Here is a 21,671-nt window from a genome sequence, read left to right as displayed (position 1 = left end):
TGCTCCCCCCCTCCAATAAAAATTCACTCCCCCTCCATCAGAATGTGTGATTAGAGCTGCAGCAGGAAGCTACTGAGACCAAGCTAAAATAGGAGCTGCTTTCTTAAACAAACAGATGGAGCGTCTAGAGCTATTTACTCAGCTATGGTAAAGCTTACTGCAGAATAAATATAGCATTCTTGATGGCACTAATGTGGTGAATCTATTGGCTGTAAAATGCCAAAATGACTTTCCGTCTTCTTTTTAATAAAGGCTTTTTTTTTAAGAGATGCTTCCCTATTGGTGCTGTATTCTACATTTCGTTAGTAATTTGGGTTTGAAGGGGACACCGTGTGAATTGAACCTTTCATTTGTACTTTGCTTGTTTTGTGAGTGCTGATTGTTATTCTTCTGACTTTCATCAGTTTTCCCAAGAACTAGAAAAGAGCACTGACCCTCGGAGCAATTAATAACAGGGCAAGCCCTTGCAAATGTTATTGCGGAAGTGCAACGTTTCGGGGCAAAGAACCCCTTTGTCAGAGAGCAACAGCTATTTGAAGACACATAATTTGCACAATTATCAAGGAAAATTTAGGAAAAACAAACCTATTAGTGGGTGAAAATCATTAAAGTAAATGTACCCAAAAGTGGGTTAAATAATGCAAATAATAAATAGTCCATAACAAGTCCATTCGCAAGGGCTTGCCCTGCTACTACTTGCTCCGAGTACCAGAGCTCTTTTCTTGTTCTCGACTTGTTCGAGTGAGGTCCTCTTATCTGCCCTGCCATTGAAATCTGTTTTGACCACAGAATGGCAATTCTACTGTATGCTACTAAACTAAAAAATGCTTTAGGGAGCCCCACACAACAGAAACCCCTAATATCACTGGAATCTGTTCCTTCAAGAAGTATGAAGTATCTGCATCATTTGAAATCCTGGCAGGGGAGAAGGGACTAAAACACTGATGTTACAAATTTTACCAACTTCTCCACAGCTTACAGACAGCATGCAGGAACTACATAACCCACAATGCATTGCACTGTGATGTTCATTTCTTTATTGGAATCACGTGTGCAGGGGATTGTGGGATTGGGAGGATGCAGGCGGAAGGCAGGCTGGGGACAGCCGACTACTGTTATATTTTATTTGAGTCCCAAAGTAGTCAGCCAGATCAGCAGGGGGCGGGGCTTAGGGAACTGTTCCAAACCATATTATTACATTAAAAATCAGGAAAAGGCTGCATATTTGTAATTGATGTATATTGTAAAGTTGCTTGAAATTGTGTTTTACTTTTTAAAAGCTTAATTTGTGTTTGGGTGAAGTTCCCCTTTAAATAAATGTAAACATATTGCTAAAGGTAAATATCAAACTTTTTTTTAATTTATGGCTGTTATGCTTTAGTGTTTAGAGACAGAAGAATGCTAAAAATTCATATAAATACAGAAAGGAAATACAAATAAGACAAAATTAATGTATGCTTCTTTCATTAAGCTTCTAGATTTAATGGCTAAATGGGCTAGATTTCCACATTAAATATCATACAACTTAATGTAGAATTCTGGGAAGCAATTGTCATTATATTTTTGGTAGATTTTATGGTCGCAATTTGTGCTACTAATATCATGAATGTGTAAAGTCTGTGCTCCTGTGGGTTTGGCCTGAGCGGGTAGAAAGGCTGAACTGCAAAGTCTTCTTTTACTGGTGCAGGAAGCATCTCTTGACTTCTTGCATCAGTTGTATTGCCCACTGTGACAGGTAGGACAGAGCAGAGATGTTCCTGCAGCTGTAACTTTAAAGGGGTGAGTGACCTTTTAGCATCTTATAGAATGCCCCATTCCTAGCAACTATAAATAAATAAATAAAATATCTTGCAATCCAATAAGGGTAACATTCCATAGACAACTATCATGCTCTTGTAAGCTTATGCTAAACTGCTATTCACACAACCATAAGCTACACCAAAAATATATGGCTATATCTCTCAGGCATGAGCCTTCCTATATGGTGGAGACCACGGTGTTGTGAAACTATAACTCTCACAAAGAAAGGCACCAGTAATTCTTAAACTTAACCAGGAACTGTTTATTGAACTTGATCCATATTGGAGTAATACCAAGTAGCAATGCAGAATTCATTCATAGCATAGATCAGGTATATACTCACAACACTTGGTCAATACAACTCTATCCCCGCAGGGCAACAATGGGTCACTCCCAGCTTTTGGGAATCTCCTCCCAAGTGCAACCCAAGCAATTCTCTATTCTATCTCTGAGCCTGTACACTTGCACCATTCTTCTGGGCAACAGTACACCCGGGATCTTTATGCCACTACAATCCTCGTCTGAGACAAGAGCTCATCTAGCTAGCCCTAATTATCTGTCACACCTAGTGTGACCCATGACAGAACTATACCTGACCCCCATCTGGACCTAAGCGTAGGCCAGGTTCCACTGTAATTCCCACCTACCTGCTCAGTTGTGCTTCTATACAAAATAGACCCAGGCCATATGGCTGCTCTACTGTATATATTATAGCACACTGCCATCTTGTGGCCAAGTCATAAAACTACGTTTGTCATACTTTGACCCAGGAAAAGGGAGTTACTTCCCTTGTAAAATAAGGACTCCACCCCCCCCCTTAGGTGCTAAGGTACTAGGGGACTGTCAGGGAAAAGGGCACTCATAATACTACTCCCCTAGGAAAAAGAAAAAACTATTGGCTGATGTACTGAGATATAAATTGGATTGCACTGTGTTCTTTTAAGAAAGATTTACTTTTAAAGAATAAATAAAACATATGAAAACTTAAAAAAACCTAAAAAACTGTACAGTAAAAGTCCTTTTCAAATTAAACATGAAACCTAAATTAATTTTTATTAACACATCCAGACCCATTATAAAAGCATTTAAAAATCCCAGCTGTCAACCATATATTGCCTTCTCCACCTCTTTGCCTTATGCATAGAGGCGGGGCAGACAGTTACTTTCACTTTATATTCAGAACTTCTTATATCCTATCATTCCCCCTCCCTCCTCACCATCTGTGTCGCCAGTGCATGGATGCGTGCATTAGGGCCCCCATTTAGGCATATGAACAAGATGTTGGAATGATACAAAACTTGCCTTAATAACAATGTTCACAAAATGGCGCCTTCCTGCTTGCTGCATCTGTGAATTCCAAGGCTGAAGGAAACAAAATTAAAATAATTTATATATTGTAAGTGAAGTTTATTTTGCTGATGTTGCTGGCATAGGCCTCCTGTCAGCAGGGGCTAACTATAGGCTTCTATAGCACTGCATTGGTTGTGGCCCTTCAGTGCAGAGCAGCACCATACTGCTATTACATGCTGAGTGCAGAGAAGATGTTGCAACTTTATTACTCCAACGCCTGTACTCGATTGATCTTTTACTGAGGGAAGTGTTAAAAGCCTGTGCAAATTATAGAACATAGTGGCCCTACCCTTGGAAATCCGCCAACTAAATATCTTCCCTACCCTGAAGCATAAGCCACACAGGGTAATAAAGAATAGTGTACTGCGACTACAGAATGCATGACTTTAATTCAAAGGGTTGTTGTTCTACCGAAAATAATCTGTGCCAGCAATCACAAACACGTCTGGAATGAGATTTGAAAATTGGGCCCAAACAGCTTTATAATAGGCCCAATAGAAAGTAACCGTCTATGGCATTTTACAGCAGCCCCTGAGTCTGTATGGAGATTGCCAGTCCGGGCCTGATCACAAAGCTGCACGGGGACACATGGAATAGCCCCAGGCTTCTGGAGCTTAACTGACGCAGACGCATAGGGAATCTGAAAACAAAATCTACTGAAACCTGAAAGACATGTTTTTTGTGACGAAGAACCTGAATTTCTAGCAGATAGATATGATTAGTAACAGCTATTCATTGTGTTATATATACACTGAATAATAGGAATTCAGCTCCTATCCATCTGGCTGATTCCTCTGCACTTTATATGCCAAGCTTCAAAGATTTTATCATTAAGGGAAGGGCCCAAATCAACTTGATATCCAAGAGACCATCCCAGCTGTTTCTAAACTACTATTCCCAGCATCCCACCTGTAGCCTTACACAGTCTGATAACTGCACTGCCTCAGTGAATTCTCTTGCTCAGGCCTTGAACTACAACTCCCAGCATCCCTTGGCAGACTTGGGCAGCTTCACATCCCTGCAGGCTAATGTAACTACATGGTCAGCCATTAAAATGATTAACATGATGTAGTCCTGCACAAAGAGTAAAATGATGTATTCCTGCATGATGTAGTCCTGCACAAAGAGAAGGATGTTTACATTAAATCTGGTACTCCGGCTGGGGGCCCTGTAAATGATGGGGGGCCCAATATCTGGGATGGTGCAATTTGTAGGTTGGAATGGGGCAAAGAGGGGAGAATATGATATAAAGGGGCAGGGCCCAGTGGATGAGGGGTGGGATTGTGCATGCAAGGGCCATTATTGGGGCTCCATTCCAGTAAGACAATACTGGGGTCCCCAAGCAAAGGGCCCTAGTAGCTTATTAGCATGGATGTCCAAGATTGCAGAATGTGGCCCTTCAAATTCAGATATATAAGGTAAAAATGGCCCTGCTCCTTGGAGTTCCTATTGAGGTGTTGCTGAACTATAACCCTCATATCCCATGACAAACATCCTTGCTCAAAATCACCCTCATATAGATACAGCCAGACCTTATGTTCTTAGCTGCAGCCCAGGATCTAAAATAAAGAAATACATAACTATCCCACACCCCTTCCTTCTTCCCAAGTGGAAAGGTTTGCCTGCAGCTCCGCTGAACTACACCCCAGCCGCCCAACACCTCCCAGAGCCGCATAAGGTAAAGTGAGAGGAGGGTTGTGCGCAGGCGCAGTGCGGGGCTCAGCGGGATCCGGGACATTCGGGCAGGATGAGAGGCGCCCCACAACCCTTCGTGCCTCCTGTCAATCACTCCGCTGTCTGTGGGGGGGGGGGGGGGGGGGGGCAGGGACCCGAGAAGCTGTGGGGGCGTGGCCTAAAGTGAGCCCTGTCAGTGCAGCCTGATGGTACAGCCCAGAGTTCCCACACAGCTAGACATGGAGAAGCAGCAGGGAGACTGGGAGCTGGAGCGGCTGAACCAGGTAATTCCTATTCATATAAAGTGAATAAGAACTTCAACTCTGTCAGAGGCAATTACACAGTGTAAGTCTCTGCATGGAACTGTCATTAGTCCAGGAAGTAACAGACTCAAGTGCATTGCTGTACTACAGTCCTGTATGGGTGTCTCTCAATGGGGAAGGTCTGAAGTTCAATTGGATGTATCTATTGTCAGTGAGGATATATAATTGTATATATAAACTCATGCTGCTGCTGCTATTTGTGTCTAACTATGCGTTACTGGCCCACAACAACATTGAATTTAGGGCCCACAAAACTTTAGTTTTAGCAACATATTTGAAATGACTCTTAATTCAGGTCTCAATGGTCTCTTCATACCCCTGGGCCCTCCTGCAACTACAGGGTCTGCTTTCCTGAGGTTGAAGGGGGGGGGGGGGGGGGCAGGCAGGTAAAACCCTCAACAAATCTATGCGTGCAACCTATTTTTTTACTTTCATTTTTAGAGCCCCTAAAAGCAAGTTTTGGGTATCCATTTGTGTCCTAACTAGGGCAGCTGGGCATTTCAGTGATGCTGGGATACCGGGAGTTCTAGTGTTGGCAAACTTATTCCATTGAATCCATGATGCTAATATGGCTGTGCAGAGCCATCCCCGGGGGCAGGCATATAGGGGCATCTGGCTCGGGCTCCATCCTTCATAAGGAAAGGGACAGGGGCTCCTGCTGATTGCAAAGTGTAATACCCTGCCGTCTCCCTCAGCCCCACTGCCAAATGTAGACCCCAGTGTCTGGCAGCTGGTTGGGGGCTGCTGCCCCTGACATATGCCCTTTGGTGCCTTTATATGAAATATAGCCCTGGCTGTATTCATTGCAGACCTCACAGTGTTAATACCCCCTGTGTGAGGACTTTCCTAAAATGAGACTACAATGCAATGGGTCCCTTGCTGTGCATTGTTATTTGCTGAATATTCCTCTACTACTAACACTTAAATTCTCTATAGCAGTGGTTCTCAACCTTCCTAATGCCGCCACCCTTTAATACAGTTCCTCATGTTGTGGTGACCCCCAACCATAAAATTATTCCTAAAACCATCGGAAATATGTGTTTTCTGTTGGTCTTAGGTGACCGTAGCGTTACGACTTGAGCGAATTGTCGCGACTTTTTCGTAGCCGTTACGATTTGCTCGTATATTGTTGCGACTTTTTCGTATTGAGTGCTCGTAAACAGCGGGCAAACCTTTCAGACTTTGCATGATTTTGGAAGCCTCCCATAGGACTCAATGGCACTCTGCAGCTCCAACCCGGCCCAAGTAAAGTCTCCCATAGGGCTCAATGGCACTCTGCAGCTCTAACCTGGGCCCAAGGAAAGCCTCCCATAGGACTCAATGGCACTCTGCAGCTCCAACCTGGCCCAAGGAAAGCCTCCCATAGGGCTCAATGGCACTCTGCAGCTCCAACCTGGCCCAAGTAAAGCCTCCCATAGGACTCAATGGCACTCTGCAGCTCCAACCCGGCCCAAGGAAAGTCTCCCATAGGGCTCAATGGCACTCTGCAGCTCCAACCCGGCCCAAGGAAAGTCTCCCATAGGGCTCAATGGCACTCTGCAGCTCCAACCTGGCCCAAGGAAAGTCTCCCATAGGGCTCAATGGCACTCTGCAGCTCCAACCCGGCCCAAGGAAAGTCTCCCATAGGGCTCAATGGCACTCTGCAGCTCCAACCCGGCCCAAGGAAAGTCTCCCATAGGGCTCAATGGCACTCTGCAGCTCCAACCCGGCCCAAGGAAAGTCTCCCATAGGGCTCAATGGCACTTTGCAGCTCCAACCTGGCCCAAGGAAAGTCACGATACTGAAGCTTGAATGAATCCGAAACTTTCGTACTCGGCGCAACGGCTACGAAAAAGTCAATTTGCGCAAGTCATAACGCTACGAAAAAGTCGTAACGGCTACGAAAAAGTCGCGACAATTTTACGAAAAAATCGCAAAATACCGATCATTACGAAAAAAACGCAAAAATATGTGTTTTCTGTTGGTCTTAGGTGACCGTAGCGTTACGACTTGAGCGAATTGTCGCGACTTTTTCGTAGCCGTTACGATTTGCTCGTATATTGTTGCGACTTTTTCGTATTGAGTGCTCGTAAACAGCGGGCAAACCTTTCAGACTTTGCATGATTTTGGAAGCCTCCCATAGGACTCAATGGCACTCTGCAGCTCCAACCCGGCCCAAGTAAAGTCTCCCATAGGGCTCAATGGCACTCTGCAGCTCTAACCTGGGCCCAAGGAAAGCCTCCCATAGGACTCAATGGCACTCTGCAGCTCCAACCTGGCCCAAGGAAAGCCTCCCATAGGGCTCAATGGCACTCTGCAGCTCCAACCTGGCCCAAGTAAAGCCTCCCATAGGACTCAATGGCACTCTGCAGCTCCAACCCGGCCCAAGGAAAGTCTCCCATAGGGCTCAATGGCACTCTGCAGCTCCAACCCGGCCCAAGGAAAGTCTCCCATAGGGCTCAATGGCACTCTGCAGCTCCAACCCGGCCCAAGGAAAGTCTCCCATAGGGCTCAATGGCACTCTGCAGCTCCAACCTGGCCCAAGGAAAGTCTCCCATAGGGCTCAATGGCACTCTGCAGCTCCAACCCGGCCCAAGGAAAGTCTCCCATAGGGCGCAATGGCACTCTGCAGCTCCAACCCGGCCCAAGGAAAGTCTCCCATAGGGCTCAATGGCACTCTGCAGCTCCAACCCGGCCCAAGGAAAGTCTCCCATAGGGCTCAATGGCACTTTGCAGCTCCAACCTGGCCCAAGGAAAGTCACGATACTGAAGCTTGAATGAATCCGAAACTTTCGTACTCGGCGCAACGGCTACGAAAAAGTCAATTTGCGCAAGTCATAGCGCTACGAAAAAGTCGTAACGGCTACGAAAAAGTCGCGACAATTTACGAAAAAAATCGCAAAATACCGATCATTACGAAAAAAACGCATTCGGACGCTTTTCGGACGTTCGTGGATTACTAAATGTGCCCCAAAGAGTCCAGCCCTGCTACAATGGATCCTTGGGAAACGCTAGGTCTAGAAGGTACTTCTGCAGGTCTAGAAGAGAAGTACCGAGTACCACCCAAGTGCCAAGGCTAGCAGCTATATTCTCTGGGTGGGTGAATAGCGCTTCCCTTGCCCTTTGAAGTATCTCCAAGCAGCCAAGGAATGTTACTGAGCCTTTCACACAAATGATTCTGCTTTGCCTTGAGTGATGCTGTCAGTTGTGCCCAGGAGCTGACATACCCCTGGAAGAATTTGTAAAATGTTTGTAATTTTGATCCAGCAAAACAGCATTCTTTTTTTTGAGAATATTGGCCAGGTTACCTGACAAAATTTATCAAAGAATTGTGTTGTCCTTTAGTACTCATAACGATAACACACACAGAGGTTGCGATGGCAGTAAAGGCTAGGGCTACGCTGACTTTGCTGGTTACTGAAGCATGGAGAAAGCAAAAGAACCGTCAAAGGCAAAAGTAGTTCAGCCTTCTATATCAGGAAGCTAATAGAGAAAGATATACAAACATTTGAAAATGCCAATCAGTACTGTTCTTGCTATCAAGAAGTGGAAAATGAAGGGCTCTGTTAATACCAAGCCATGGTCAGGTAGACGAAGAAAGATTTTTGACACAACTGGCAGGAGAATTTGTTGGGATGCAAAGAGAAACCCACAAGCAACTTCTACTGTAATACAGGCTTCTCTGAAAGTGATGTGGCTGTTTCAGCACACACAACATGGAGGTACTTGAACAAAAATTGGCTACATAGAGTCATGAGTCGAAACTTGAACTTTATGGACACATCAATAAAGATGGAGAGGAGTCAGGAAGAACCATAAGGAGAAGCCCCACCCCTACCTATGAAGCATGGAGATCGATGTCTATTGTTTTTGGGGTGTGTGAGCTGCAGCGGCACAGGAATTTCTTCAAAATCGGCAAGATTAATGCAGCACATCAGAAAGTGTGGGGATTACTAGGGGGCTGATTTATCAACATCCGAATTCAAATTTTTTCCATGATTCAAATTTTCTTGCACTAAAACTCCCAATATTTGAATTATGGTTCATATGTCTGATATTAAGTTAAGAAAATATACTAAAGGTTAAGCTGAATGTGAACCGCCCCTTTAATCTGAGTCACATTTAAACTAAAAGAATTGCATTTTGTCCAATCACTCGTGTTTCGAGGTCCGGATCTTACAAATTCTGTAACCTTCGGAGCACAACTGCATATTGTCAATTTCTGCCATAAAACACGAAATGATTTATTTCTGGTGCCAGAAAAGAAACAGCTATGGTCACTGGAGTGCTAAGAAATTGGTCTAAGGCAAAAATAAAAACATCTTAGCCTACTCGCAGTATTTCTTTAGTTTTATTTGCAAATCATTATTAATCCTTTACAACTGCAAATCTTTGATTTATTTTGTCTTGGTTCCAATTAAACAGTTCATTATTGCTTGTTAGTTACAATCCCAGATAAAAGAGGTTCATATAGATCTGAGTCATTGATATTTCTTGATAATCATGTCTTTTACATTTTGTCTGGCTAATGAAAAGTCCACTTTAATATCACTCTGTGTAATAAGTGCAAAGTCTTCCTGGCAGTACAGTTTGATTTAGACATAGAAGCCTTTATTACAAGGAAACTGATGAAATTAAAGGGGGACTTAACCCAAAAACAAGCTTTTTGAAAAGTAAACATAATTTTTAGCAGCTTTGCAATATACGTCAGTTAAAAAATATGCAGCCTTTCAAGATTTTTAATGTAATAATATGGTTTGGAACAGTTCCTTAAGCCCCGCCCCCTGTTCCCCTGCTGATCTGGCTACTAATTTGTGACTGAAATAAAATGTAATGGTAGCTGACTGTCCTTAGCCTACCTTCAACCTGCATCCCCCCCAATCCCACAATCCCCTGCACATGTGATGTCAATAAGGAAAGGAACATCACAGTGCAATGCACTGTGGGTTATGTAGTTCCCGCATGTTGTCTGTAAGCTGTGGAGAAGTTGTTAGAACATCAATGTTTTAGCCCCTCCTCCCCTGCCAGGATTTCAAATGATGCAGAAAGAGATCATCTGTTTTTCAGCAGGATTTCAGCATATAAAAACTATTCATTCATACTTTTTGAAGTAGCAGAGTACAGTGATAGGTATATTAGGGGTTTCTATGTTTAACAAATTCTGGTTTAAGTTGCACAATACTCAAAAGTGATCAAACAATAGGACAAATGGCTCAGTTGGCACGATGTAAACCATTGTTTTTCTAGTGGGTCATAGAGGGCGGTGCAAGCTGAGTACGGAACTCAATTGGTCATTGAGGTTCACGGCCCAGTCAGACATGAAAACTCAAAGGAACAAAGCCATCAGCACTTAAAAAGCATGAAGCGGTGTGAAAACTAGCATTGTTACTTAGAAACCCCAATGTAGCCTTTGGTATGTCCAACAGGGTGCACCGTCAAAGAATAAATGCCAGGGGTACCCCCTTGGTTATAAAATGGCAGGCCTAGTGGACAACAGTAGAGAAGAGAGATTATTTGGTTGCTACTGATGATACATCATCACTTAATAGATAAGTATGTCAGTTGAAAATTAGGGATGCACCAAATTCACTTTTTTTCTAATTCGGATGAACCCCGAATCCTTTGTTATCCGGATTCGGTTTGGCTATAAGTAGAAGCTTAAAGAAAGCAACAGAAGTTATTTACCTGATTTAGTCCATTTGGGCCAATAGTGTCCAATCTAAGCATCCATCTCCGTTGCAAGGTTGCTGATACATAGAAAATGCAGTTGGATTTTTAGATTGGACACTATTGCACCAAGTGGACTGATTAAACTATATAAGATCTGCTGCTATTCTGTACTACCTGCCAAACAGTACAATGCTTTTTAAGTGACAATACTTTTGTTCCTTTGTATGTACAGAGGGTTTTTATACCCAACTGAGCCATGAGTACTGACTACTGACTGAGTTTATAACTCAGCACTACAGGAGCGATGGCTTCCATAGTACCAGGGTTCTGAGCCATATGTCCCATTGTTTGACACTTCTGGCTATTGTGAAACTCTAACTCTCTACAAATGACTCCAAACAATTTTCTAGAATGTGTGCTGTTGGGGATCTGGATCAGTAGTATTGCTGTTGGCCTACACTCTGCCTATAGCACCAGGGCAATCTACCTGCCAGTGCAAGGATCATTATACATACTAGTATAGGCAATCTTTGTAGACATATCATTCACAGTTGGCTGGCACTGATTCTGCCCCACTGATGACTGACACTACCCTTAAAGCTCCTTGTACAGGAGATACATGTGAACAAGTTTGCACCAGGAATCTGCCCGTGGTACTGGGATCGATTGCTGTAGCTGCATGTTGGGCTCCTATTCCTTCTTTCTTTTGGTCTCTCTTTTGGCATTTCATTCTCTTGTGGTTGTTGCTGCTTGCAGCATTACCTTATTACAAAAAAATTAATATAAATATATATATGTATAAATACATACTCATATGCTGCTCTGACACACACCTATACATGTGGTGTGTTTGCATGTTTTGAGCAAGGTTTTCTGGGGAGAACTGAGACCTTGGCTTAGAATAAATGTATTTTTTTATTTTTCATCAAGTCCCTTATTTATGTAATGAATCTGTACACCGTGTGGCAACACCTGAGTTATTGACTCTTTGATTTTGGAGTGCATTGCTGTACTGTTGTTAATTATACAGGCATGGGACCTGTTATCCAGAATGCTCGGGCCCTGGGATTTTCCAGATAAGGGATCTTTCCATAATTTGGATCTCCGTACCTTGAGTCTGAAAAATCATTTATTCATTAAACCCAGTAGGGTTGTTCCGGCTCAATAAGGAATAATTATATCTTAATTGAGATTAAGTACAAGGTACTGTTTTATTATTACACAGAATTAATTTTTTAAAATGAAAGATTGCCTTCCCATAATTTGGAGCTTGTGTTTCCGGATAATGATCCCATACCTGTATAACAATATAGTCTTTGGGGTATCAGGCTGTATTACGGCATCACACAGCTGTATAACATTGGGGGAGCGACACCTAACATCCCTGGAGCAAGCTGAAGGCTCATAGGGATTACCCTGGTACTAAATTCTTGCTTCAGTATTTCTTTATATCATACAAAGAGCACTGATGAAATTTCAGCCAAATATGCTCAAGTCCTATCAGGGTTTAATGATGCGGAAAGGCAACAAGAAATCTTTTTTGTGTTTAGGTATCGGTGGCCAGCAGGGGGCAGCAATAGACCATTTTATACAGAGCCACTCTTCCTATTTGGTTGTTCATTTTTGGACTCTAAGAACAGAACTTGTGAGAGGATGATGTTCAGAAATAATATTCCAAGTGAATGGTTTTGTATATTTAGACTTTAAACTTGCATGGAAAATGGTATTATCAGAGATCTATGGGCAATATTCCCAGAAAGTTTTATAATAAAGTAGTGGCCCTCAAGGATAAACCATTTACACAATAAATGATTGAATTTAATTCAGTTAATGCCACTGATTTATTCTCTCTGTATGCAAATTCACAGCCCTGTTTATTCTGTGCAAGACATTTTGACATTTTTGAATTGTCTGTTTATGAAAATGTAAAATTGTTCATGTCGAATTTGAAAAAATAAACAAATAAATAAAAATAACTGTGACTACTGGAATTTAAACTATATTTTGCCCTTATACCATTTCTGTGACTGATGAAAGGACAAGTTGAAAATATTGAACCATCCACATTTTCACAGAGAATTAATAATTAGATAAATGCGTAAATGAGCTGACATTTTTTAGGAGAATTTTTAATGGAAAATGTTTGCTGTTTTGTCTGTTTATAAATAGTTCATTTAAAGTTCCTGCCAACTAAAGTTACCAACACATTTACTAATTAACAGGAGTAGAATTCTGTCAGCACACTAATTTGATTTTCACATACACAGTGCCTTCTTACCTGTTACAGTGAATTAGCAACTTTTCAATTGGTCTTTATTTTTTATAGTTGTTTAATATGCCTCTTCTTTTTACCCTTTCAGGTTTTAGAATGGGGGACACTTCCCCCAGCAGCCAAAAAAACTGTTGCTCTGTGAGGCTACCATTTTATTGTTATTATTCCTTTTTTTTACTTATCTTTCAATTCAGGCCCTATCCTATTCATAATCCAGTCTCTCATGCAAACCACTGCCCGGCTGCTAGGGTAATTTGGACCCTAGCAACAAGGTAGGTGCTAAAATTTGCAAACTGGAGAGCTAAAAAAAAATCTAAATAATTCAAAAGTCGCAAACAATAAAAAATGAAGACCTATTGTATATTGTCTCAATAGCACTCTCTACATCATACTAAAAGTGAATTTAAAGGTGAACAACACCTTTAAGGTGACGTTCCGAATACCAGAATATTGCACTGTGCCACAGCCTTGCCTAACTGCTGGAAAAATAGGGATGTAGTTAAGTCAGGGAAAGATGGCAGTCGGTGAGTGTGGGCACCATAGCCAGGGCAAGTTACTGACATGATACCTATATATCCCTAGGTGGCTCATTGGGTGGCACTGCTACCGTGCAGCGATAGGGTCTGGAGTTCACTTCCAGCAAGGACACTGTCTGCAGGTAATTTGGCTATTGGTCATTTTAGGGCAATGAAAATCCCTTCTTATGGACCCCCCTCCCTGTAGTCCTGCTTTCCAGAATCGGGGACAACAAAAGGGACAGCGTTTGCGAGAAAGTGAGCAGAGTTTGTGCAGACTGGGGAAATGTTGGGGTGTAATTGGCTTTGGCTGACTTGGAGTGTATCCTAAATTGCTCTGTTTTTGGCAAACCAAATGTTGGGAAGCATTCTGTATAACTTTAAAGGAGTAGAATACCTCAGATTTCACTTTTAAGCAGTGATATGCTAAAGGTGTCCCATACACAGGCCATACATGGGCATATTTCAGCTGCTGATTTGAGTCTTATAGACCGATTCGTCAGCTTGCCTGCCCATGTATGGGCACCCCCAATGGGCTTACTGGACTGACATCTGTCCTAAAATTGGGCAAATCTCGATTAAACAGGTTTGATTTTCCATTGGATCAGGTACCCCATTGGCTTGTTCATGCGGTCCTCAGTCCAATGCCACCTATGCCCGCCGCTTTAGCTTGATTGTTTGGCCCTACGGCCAAAAAAATCAATCTAGCCTAATATGGGCCACCTCAGGTGGGTATATCAGGAGAAGATTGCAATGTGTATGGCCACCTTAAGGGCTCTGGCACACGGGGAGATTAGTCGCCCGCGACAAATCTCCCTTGTGACGTGCTACTAATCTCCCCAAACTACCATCCCACCGGCGGAAATGTAAGTAGCCGGTGGGATGGCACACGCTGCGCAGGCGATTTCGGCAAATCGCCGAAAATGCCTCGCGAGGCAACTTTGGTGATTTGCCGAAATTGCCTGCGCAGCGTGTCCCATCCCACCGGCTACTTACATTTTCGCCGGTGGGATGGTAGTTTGGGGAGATTAGTCGCCCGTGACAAGGGAGATTTGTCGCGGGCGACTAATCTTCCCGTGAGCCAGAGCCCTTAGACGATATTAAACTGGTCCTTATCCTTTGTGGAATTTGCTTTGTTATCTGTTTGCAAGATACGCTTGCAGCTAGGCAGTGCTTTCAGTGAGACAGATTCAAACATAATTAGGATAGGGTCTAAATAGATTAATAAGCAATGCAAATATTACAATGCTATCAGGGCTCAGGTGTAATCTGCTTTCTGATTGGCCAGAATCCCTGAGAATCAGAACGGTCAAAAAACGCAAGACATGTGCCTGCTTGCATTTTGCATGTTTCACCTTGTACAACCCCATATACAACCCCAGCGCATTATGTGAAATTAACCAATATTTTAAACATTCTTATACTTGTGTAAAAACTACTCGCAACCAAGAGGCTTGTGCTTCTAATTAAATGACATAAATAGTCTCAGTATCCAACACTGACATGAAATTATATTTCCGAGGAGCACGTGCTGCCAATTATGTTTCTAGTAGAGGCAGACTTATGTATATAAGGGGGAAAGAAAGAGGGGAGAAAGCCTTTCCTTATGATTCTCTTTCAGATGACTGGGAGGTTTAAAGCTGCACATCCAGTAAGGTAACATTTTATTCTTATTGCAGGTTTGAGTGCTAGATACAGCTGAACTACAGCCTCCAGCTTTCTAGCTGCTAGATTAGTTCCTGGATCTATTGCTGATTATTGAAACTGACCAACTGCAGAGGAGAGTTGCAGGTATTGTACGACCAGAAATCAGTTTCATTTGACAACAGAATGAAGATTTTCCTTTTTCACGAATATTTTTGGTTGCCGTTGTTGTAAATGTGATTATATGTAGTATTTGTGTTACCTAACTGGCACAGGTAAAGGATTCACATAGGGGCAGTGAAACAGAGAGTATAGTGTGTGTGTGTGAATTCTGACTTTCAGTCATCTGTAATTCAATTAATCCAACCATCATTTAGTAAATAAGTAAATCTTATTCTGATTCTCTGGGATCCTCACCCTATCTGTCAGTTTCTGCCCTTTGCTGCATTAATTTGCAACACCTTATCAAGTATTTAATCTTAGAGAAGTGTGCACATAAAGCATGAGGTCTGGCATACAGGTAGGTCACTTGTGTGACTGTGATTGGGAGAAAACCTGATGGGCCCCAGTCCTGTTGGGCCCACATTGCCATTGGTAGTTATATGTGGCAGGGCAGTGGTACAGCGGTGGCAGTAGCAGTATAGCAGGGGGGCCTTGACTCTAATCTTTCGCTGGGCTGCGGGTACACCAGTCCAACATTGATTGTAAGCTCCACTGCTGGGGCAGGGTTTGATATACAGTGGTGTGAAAAACTATTTGCCCCCTTCCTGATTTCTTATTCTTTTGCATGTTTGTCACACTTAAATGTTTCTGCTCATCAAAAACCGTTAACTATTAGTCAAAGATAACATAATTGAACACAAAATGCAGTTTTAAAATGAAGGTTTACGTTATTAAGGGAGAAAAAAAACTCCAAATCTACATGGCCCTGTGTGAAAAACTGATTGCCCCCCTTGTTAAAAAATAACTTAACTGTGGTTTATCAATTTCAATTTTCAATTTCAATATCAATTTCTGTAGTCACCCCCAGGCCTGATTACTGCCACACCTGTTTCAATCAAGAAATCACTTAAATAGGAGCTACCTGACACAGAGAAGTAGACCAAAAGCACCTCAAAAGCTAGACATCATGCCAAGATCCAAAGAAATTCAGGAACAAATGAGAACAAAAGTAATTGAGATCTATCAGTCTGGTAAAGGTTATAAAGCCATTTCTAAAGCTTTGGGACTCCAGCGAACCACAGTGAGAGCCATTATCCACAAATGGCAAAAACATGGAACAGTGGTGAACCTTCCCAGGAGTGGCCGGCCGACCAAAATTACCCCAAGAGCGCAGAGACAACTCATCCGAGAGGCCACAAAAGACCCCAGGATAACATCTAAAGAACTGCAGGCCTCACTTGCCTCAATTAAGGTCAGTGTTCACGACTCCACCATAAGAAAGAGACTGGGCAAAAACGGCCTGCATGGCAGATTTCCAAGGCGCAAACCACTTTTAAGCAAAAAGAACATTATGGCTCATCTCAATTTTGCTAAAAAACATCTCAATGATTGCCAAGACTTTTGAGAAAATACCTTGTGGACCGACGAGACAAAAGTTGAACTTTTTGGAAGGTGCGTGTCCTGTTACATCTGGCGTAAAAGTAACACAGCATTTCAGAAAAAGAACATCATACCAACAGTAAAATATGGTGGTGGTAGTGTGATGGTCTGGGGTTGTTTTGCTGCTTCAGGACCTGGAAGGCTTGCTGTGATAGATGGAACCATGAATTCTACTGTCTACCAAAAAATCCTGAAGGAGAATGTCCGGCCATCTGTTCGTCAACTCAAGCTGAAGCGATCTTGGGTGCTGCAGCAGGACAATGACCCAAAACACACCAGCAAATCCACCTCTGAATGGCTGAAGAAAAACAAAATGAAGACTTTGGAGTGGCCTAGTCAAAGTCCTGACCTGAATCCTATTGAGATGTTGTGGCATGACCTTAAAAAGGCAGTTCATGCTAGAAAACCCTCAAATAAAGCTGAATTACAACAATTCTGCAAAGATGAGTGGGCCAAAATTCCTCCAGAGTGCTGTAAAAGACTTGTTGCAAGTTATCGCAAACGCTTGATTGCAGTTATTGCTGCTAAGGGTGGCCCAACCAGTTATTAGGTTCAGGGGGCAATTACTTTTTCACACAGGGCCATGTAGGTTTGGATTTTTTTTCTCCCTAAAAAATAAAAACCCTCATTTAAAAACTGAATTTTGTGTTTACTTGTGTTATCTTTGACTAATAGTTAAATGTGTTTGATGAGCAGAAACATTTAAGTGTGACAAACATGCAAAAGAATAAGAAATCAGGAAGGGGGCAAATAGTTTTTCACACCACTGTAAGTGATGTATAATGTCTAAAGGGGAAGGAGCTGTTATCTATGAGGAGAAACTTTGTTCAGCATCCGGAAACTGAGGGACAGAACATGCAGTCTGTATGATACATAGGGAATAACTGACTTCAGCAGTGTTGGACTTGGGTATTCTGAGAACAATTGCCCACCCCCCACAGCTGGGACCCCTGTTGTGCATACCTTTTTTTCACCATTGCATCCCAGTTCATTGCAACTTATCTCTGTTCCACCCCTCCTCCTGTCCTATAGATCCTGGGCTGGCAGTTGGCCAGTTATGGAGGGTTCGACCTTGGACTTCAGTGTTGGAAGTGAGATATCCAGAAAGACACCATTAAGAGCAAACTAGTGAATAAGCCACCATAGGGACTGTATTGTATGTGTCTATGACTTTACTTATAAAGCGCTACATATACAGAACTGTAGAGAATTACACACAGGCAGAATAAGCATAATAATAAAGAAGTAACAAGCATAGTAATAATTATAACCATACAGAGATTAATTGCCATGTGGTAAAAGCCACAGTAGGAAGGAGGTCCCTGCTCTGTAGAGCTTACAGTCTAAGTTGATAAGAGTAGTTAGTTGTTACCCTGTGGAGTATTACCTATGATACCAGTGAGGACCAACTAAAGGGAGCAGCTGGGAACTTCGGAAAAAGCAGCTCCATTTGGTTTAAACTTTGGTCAAGAACTGTACTTTACTTTTTAATTTGCCATGTGGAGATTGTAAGCAAGCTACTGATCATTACACATTATTCACATGGCATTGCCTCTCCCTATATGCACATTACTGAAGGGCAACTGTATAAATCTAAATGAGAAAACTAAATTTACTAGAAAAGGGCAAGCACAAATATTGAACAAAAATAGAAGCCTCTAACAGTTTCTGCTTCCTATTATTTTCATAAATATTTAGGGATTTTGGATCCCGGCCCTAGAAACAAATTTTAGTAACAACCCATGTGCCCAATTTCACAATAGCCCTGTTTGCTTTATTATCCCGAGCAGCATTCTCAAAGACATTACTGGCCAGCCTTGTGACTTAATCTGCAGATGATCGCATAATTGCTGTCTCCATGCGCTGTAAATTTTATGTTAATGATTTATTATTAGGAAAAAATTGTGATGGAAGCCAACTTTATTCAGAAATAGGATTAATGATTAATGGGTAATTAGTGTGTTCGCTGTGCCACTCATACTTTTTCCTTTTCCCCTACTAAAAGAGAAAGCAAAGGGCACTTTTTGCCTTTAGGAAGAATAAGCTGGTAGGTGTCTCATTAATAATCATTTTTATCCCTTCATTACCTAAAATACACAGGGTTATTTTATATTTACTTTATGCGTGTATGTATGTACATATGTATATGGAGCTACCTTATGTTGTTACAGTACAATATTAGTACAGACATGAACTAAATCAACCAAACTGGTGCCAGAGACATTTTAATTATAAGTAAATTCCCTAGAAGATTAAAGGTATGAACTAACTTCTGTACCCTGTACATCTGAGCAGCATGTCACATTTATTTGTTCTGCCACTTGCAAAGGGAATATCATATTGGTTGCTGTGGGTTACTAGACCTGGGGCTGATATTGCGGGTATTACATTATCCCAAGTATATCATTTCATTATGTGATTGGTTGTCTTTTAGAGGAACGTCTTTTTTGATCATGGTTTGGGCTTCAGGGACTTTGAGAGTAAGATGCTCATTGTATCCCTGTATCCCTTTGTCGGGCACATTCACGAACACTGTGCCAATGCAGAGTGTGGGCTTAAATGCCATGTTTTTTTTAATAAAGATGCAGTGTTTTTCCCCAGAACTTTAGTAAGCTAGACATTTAGGGGCACATTTACTAATCCACGAACGTCCGAAAAGCGTCTAAATGCGTTTTTTTCGTTATGATCAGTATTTTTGCGGTTTTTTTCGGCGCCGTCCGACTTTTTCGCGAATTGTCGCAACTTTTTTGTCGCAGCCATGACTTTTTCGCGAATTGTCGCGACTTTTTCGTCGTCGTCTCGAAATAATCGTACTGTCGCGCCGAGTACGAAAGTTTCAGATTCATTCAAGCTTCAGTATCGTGACTTTCCTTGGGCCAGGTTGGAGCTGCAGAGTGCCATTGAGTCCTATGGGAGGCTTCCAAAATCATGCAAAGTCGCAAAGGTTTGCCCGCCGTTTACGAGCACTCAATACGAAAAAGTCGACGAAAAAATCGCAAAATGTTCGTTTCCAATCCAATTTTTTCCCATTCAGGATTCGGATTTGTGGATTAGTAAATGTGCCCCTTAGTGTCTGCCCCTGAAACTTGTGTTCGATACAACAAAACAACCTCAAATAAGCTTCTGTTTTGGTAAATTACATTGTAAATTACAGCACATATTTTGCAGTAGGGTGGATTCATTTGTGTAAAATTGTGCTGTTAGTAATGGCATTAGTGTTCAGTTCCCTTGGGGCAATTCAGTTTCAATTGTGGACCATGTATGCTCCTTCTCTTCCTCGCTGCCCAATCCTGCCTGCGAGGTGTTAATTTCTATCTCAGTCCAGGACCCTCAAAAGTAGAAGTGACGCCACCGTATGCCAAATTGACGTCACTGGAGGTGAATCAACCAGGTCAGGTGAAAAATTATCTTTTTTTTTTCGGGGAGGTGGGGGGATGAAGTCCTCCAAAGTACCCTAGTACCAGGCAGGGTATTTGTGGACTGCCTGCACGGTCAGGGAATCAGGGACTTTGTCCAAAGCCCAACTAGTTTGAGGGTATTTTGTGGGCACCAAACCTGTATAGTTCTGTACATGCCTTACCTCTTTAGCTGTGCTTCTATGTCCTTTCCTTTGAAGGATATGCTGGGTACATTCCACTTCTGTATGAAGAAAGGATGCAAGCCGTACAGCAGTTGATACCAATATTTTGGCACAGTGTTTCCTTTCCCTAAAACAAATTGAATGAAGACCATAAATTAGCCGACTATGTTTTTAACAAAAGACCTACTCCTTTACAACGGAATTTGTACCAACCTAATCGCATTAAAAGGCAATGCTTCATGGATAACAACAGTCATTATTCAGTCGTAGGTGACACGGCACAAGCATTAAATAGTGCAGGTTAAAGTCCCTCTAACACTGACTAAGGTAAAAGGTAATGCAGCCAAAAGTATAAGGTGCCAGGGTAAACAGATCAGTTTAACTGTTTATAAAGGCCTGCTCTTATTCATAGTGACTAGGGGACCCTTAATACCATGTCTACTTGCAATATACGGTATTTTAAATCAAATGGCTTGATATCATTAAAGGAAATGTAACCCCTCAAAACAAATGACTGTAAAATAGCTCAGAACACTCTTCCAAGCTATTCTTCTCTTTTCATTGATACTTTCTAGTATTAGCAGGTTTTCTGCTGTTTATTAAAGCATCTGAAAATTAATTTTGGGAAAAAGGGAAAGTCATGTGATGTTGCTCTGCTTAAAAAAAAAAGTGAGCAAAGAGAAGAGTCATGTGATTTCTCTGGTCCGTTCTAAGCAGGGGTTTCTTTTCGCACAACATTTTTAGCCAATCGTAGCTATGAAATGATCAGCATTGTTTTCGAGGGTTCACATTCCCGTTAAAGCCACAGTAAGATTAAAAAGATAACAGTAGAAAGTATGTGTGCAACTATACATTTTATAGACATAGTCTGCATTTTTATTGTTAATTCTGAAAAGCATCTTAAAGGACATGTAAAGTCTATTTCACTGGGGGGTTGTTAAAATGTGAGGCAGTGAGATAGGTCACTAATTTTTTTCCCAAGTTGGTGCTCCTGTCAGGAGTGAACCACGCCAGCATGTGGGAAAAATATGAGTGCGGCATCAGCCCCCTTGACATCACGCCCCACCTCCCTGCCCAGAGTTCCCAGGCAGGAGAGGTGGCAACCCTACCTGGCGGGTACAGGGGATGCCTGGGAAGCTAGAAAGGTAATATTGTCCCAGTAATATTGCAGCATGGTGCTCAAACAGTTTTTCCACAGGCTGGTGTGGTTGTTCCCTAACAGGAGCACCAGCCTGGGGAGAAAAATTAGCCACCTATTTTGA

At 42.2% G+C, this 21,671-nt stretch overlaps 1 protein-coding gene and 1 long non-coding RNA gene across 4 annotated transcripts in view; one reads left to right on the top strand and one right to left on the bottom strand.

Annotated features, from left to right (window-relative positions):
- The first annotated feature begins 4,969 nt into the window (after positions 1–4,969).
- The window catches only part of slc2a9 (solute carrier family 2 member 9), an 83,335-nt gene continuing 66,633 nt past the window's right edge, over positions 4,970–21,671 (top strand). Inside the window, exons 1-2 of one of the 3 annotated variants that reach the window (XM_018095216.2) lie at positions 4,970–5,108; positions 15,263–15,374. Coding sequence is in view for 1 of the 3 variants with exons in the window: in XM_018095214.2 (XP_017950703.2) it covers positions 5,031–5,108 (78 nt within the window). In the remaining 2 variants the exon portion in view is untranslated. Of the gene's footprint in view, positions 5,109–15,262; positions 15,375–18,810; positions 18,877–21,671 lie in introns of those variants that run through there. The other 2 variants (XM_018095214.2, XM_018095215.2) reach the window with 2 other exon arrangements.
- LOC116408440 lies at positions 10,232–20,712 on the bottom strand. The gene is made up of 3 exons (XR_004220930.1): positions 20,623–20,712; positions 20,410–20,536; positions 10,232–11,558 (listed from the first exon to the last, which is right to left on the bottom strand). It is a non-coding gene; the product is annotated as an uncharacterized LOC116408440 (long non-coding RNA).

This window comes from Xenopus tropicalis, chromosome 1, assembly GCF_000004195.4.
Source record: "Xenopus tropicalis strain Nigerian chromosome 1, UCB_Xtro_10.0, whole genome shotgun sequence".
In the NCBI taxonomy this organism is placed as follows: domain Eukaryota; kingdom Metazoa; phylum Chordata; class Amphibia; order Anura; family Pipidae; genus Xenopus; species Xenopus tropicalis.
Note: the sequence above shows the minus strand (reverse complement) of the source record. Positions and strands in the feature narration are given on the sequence as shown.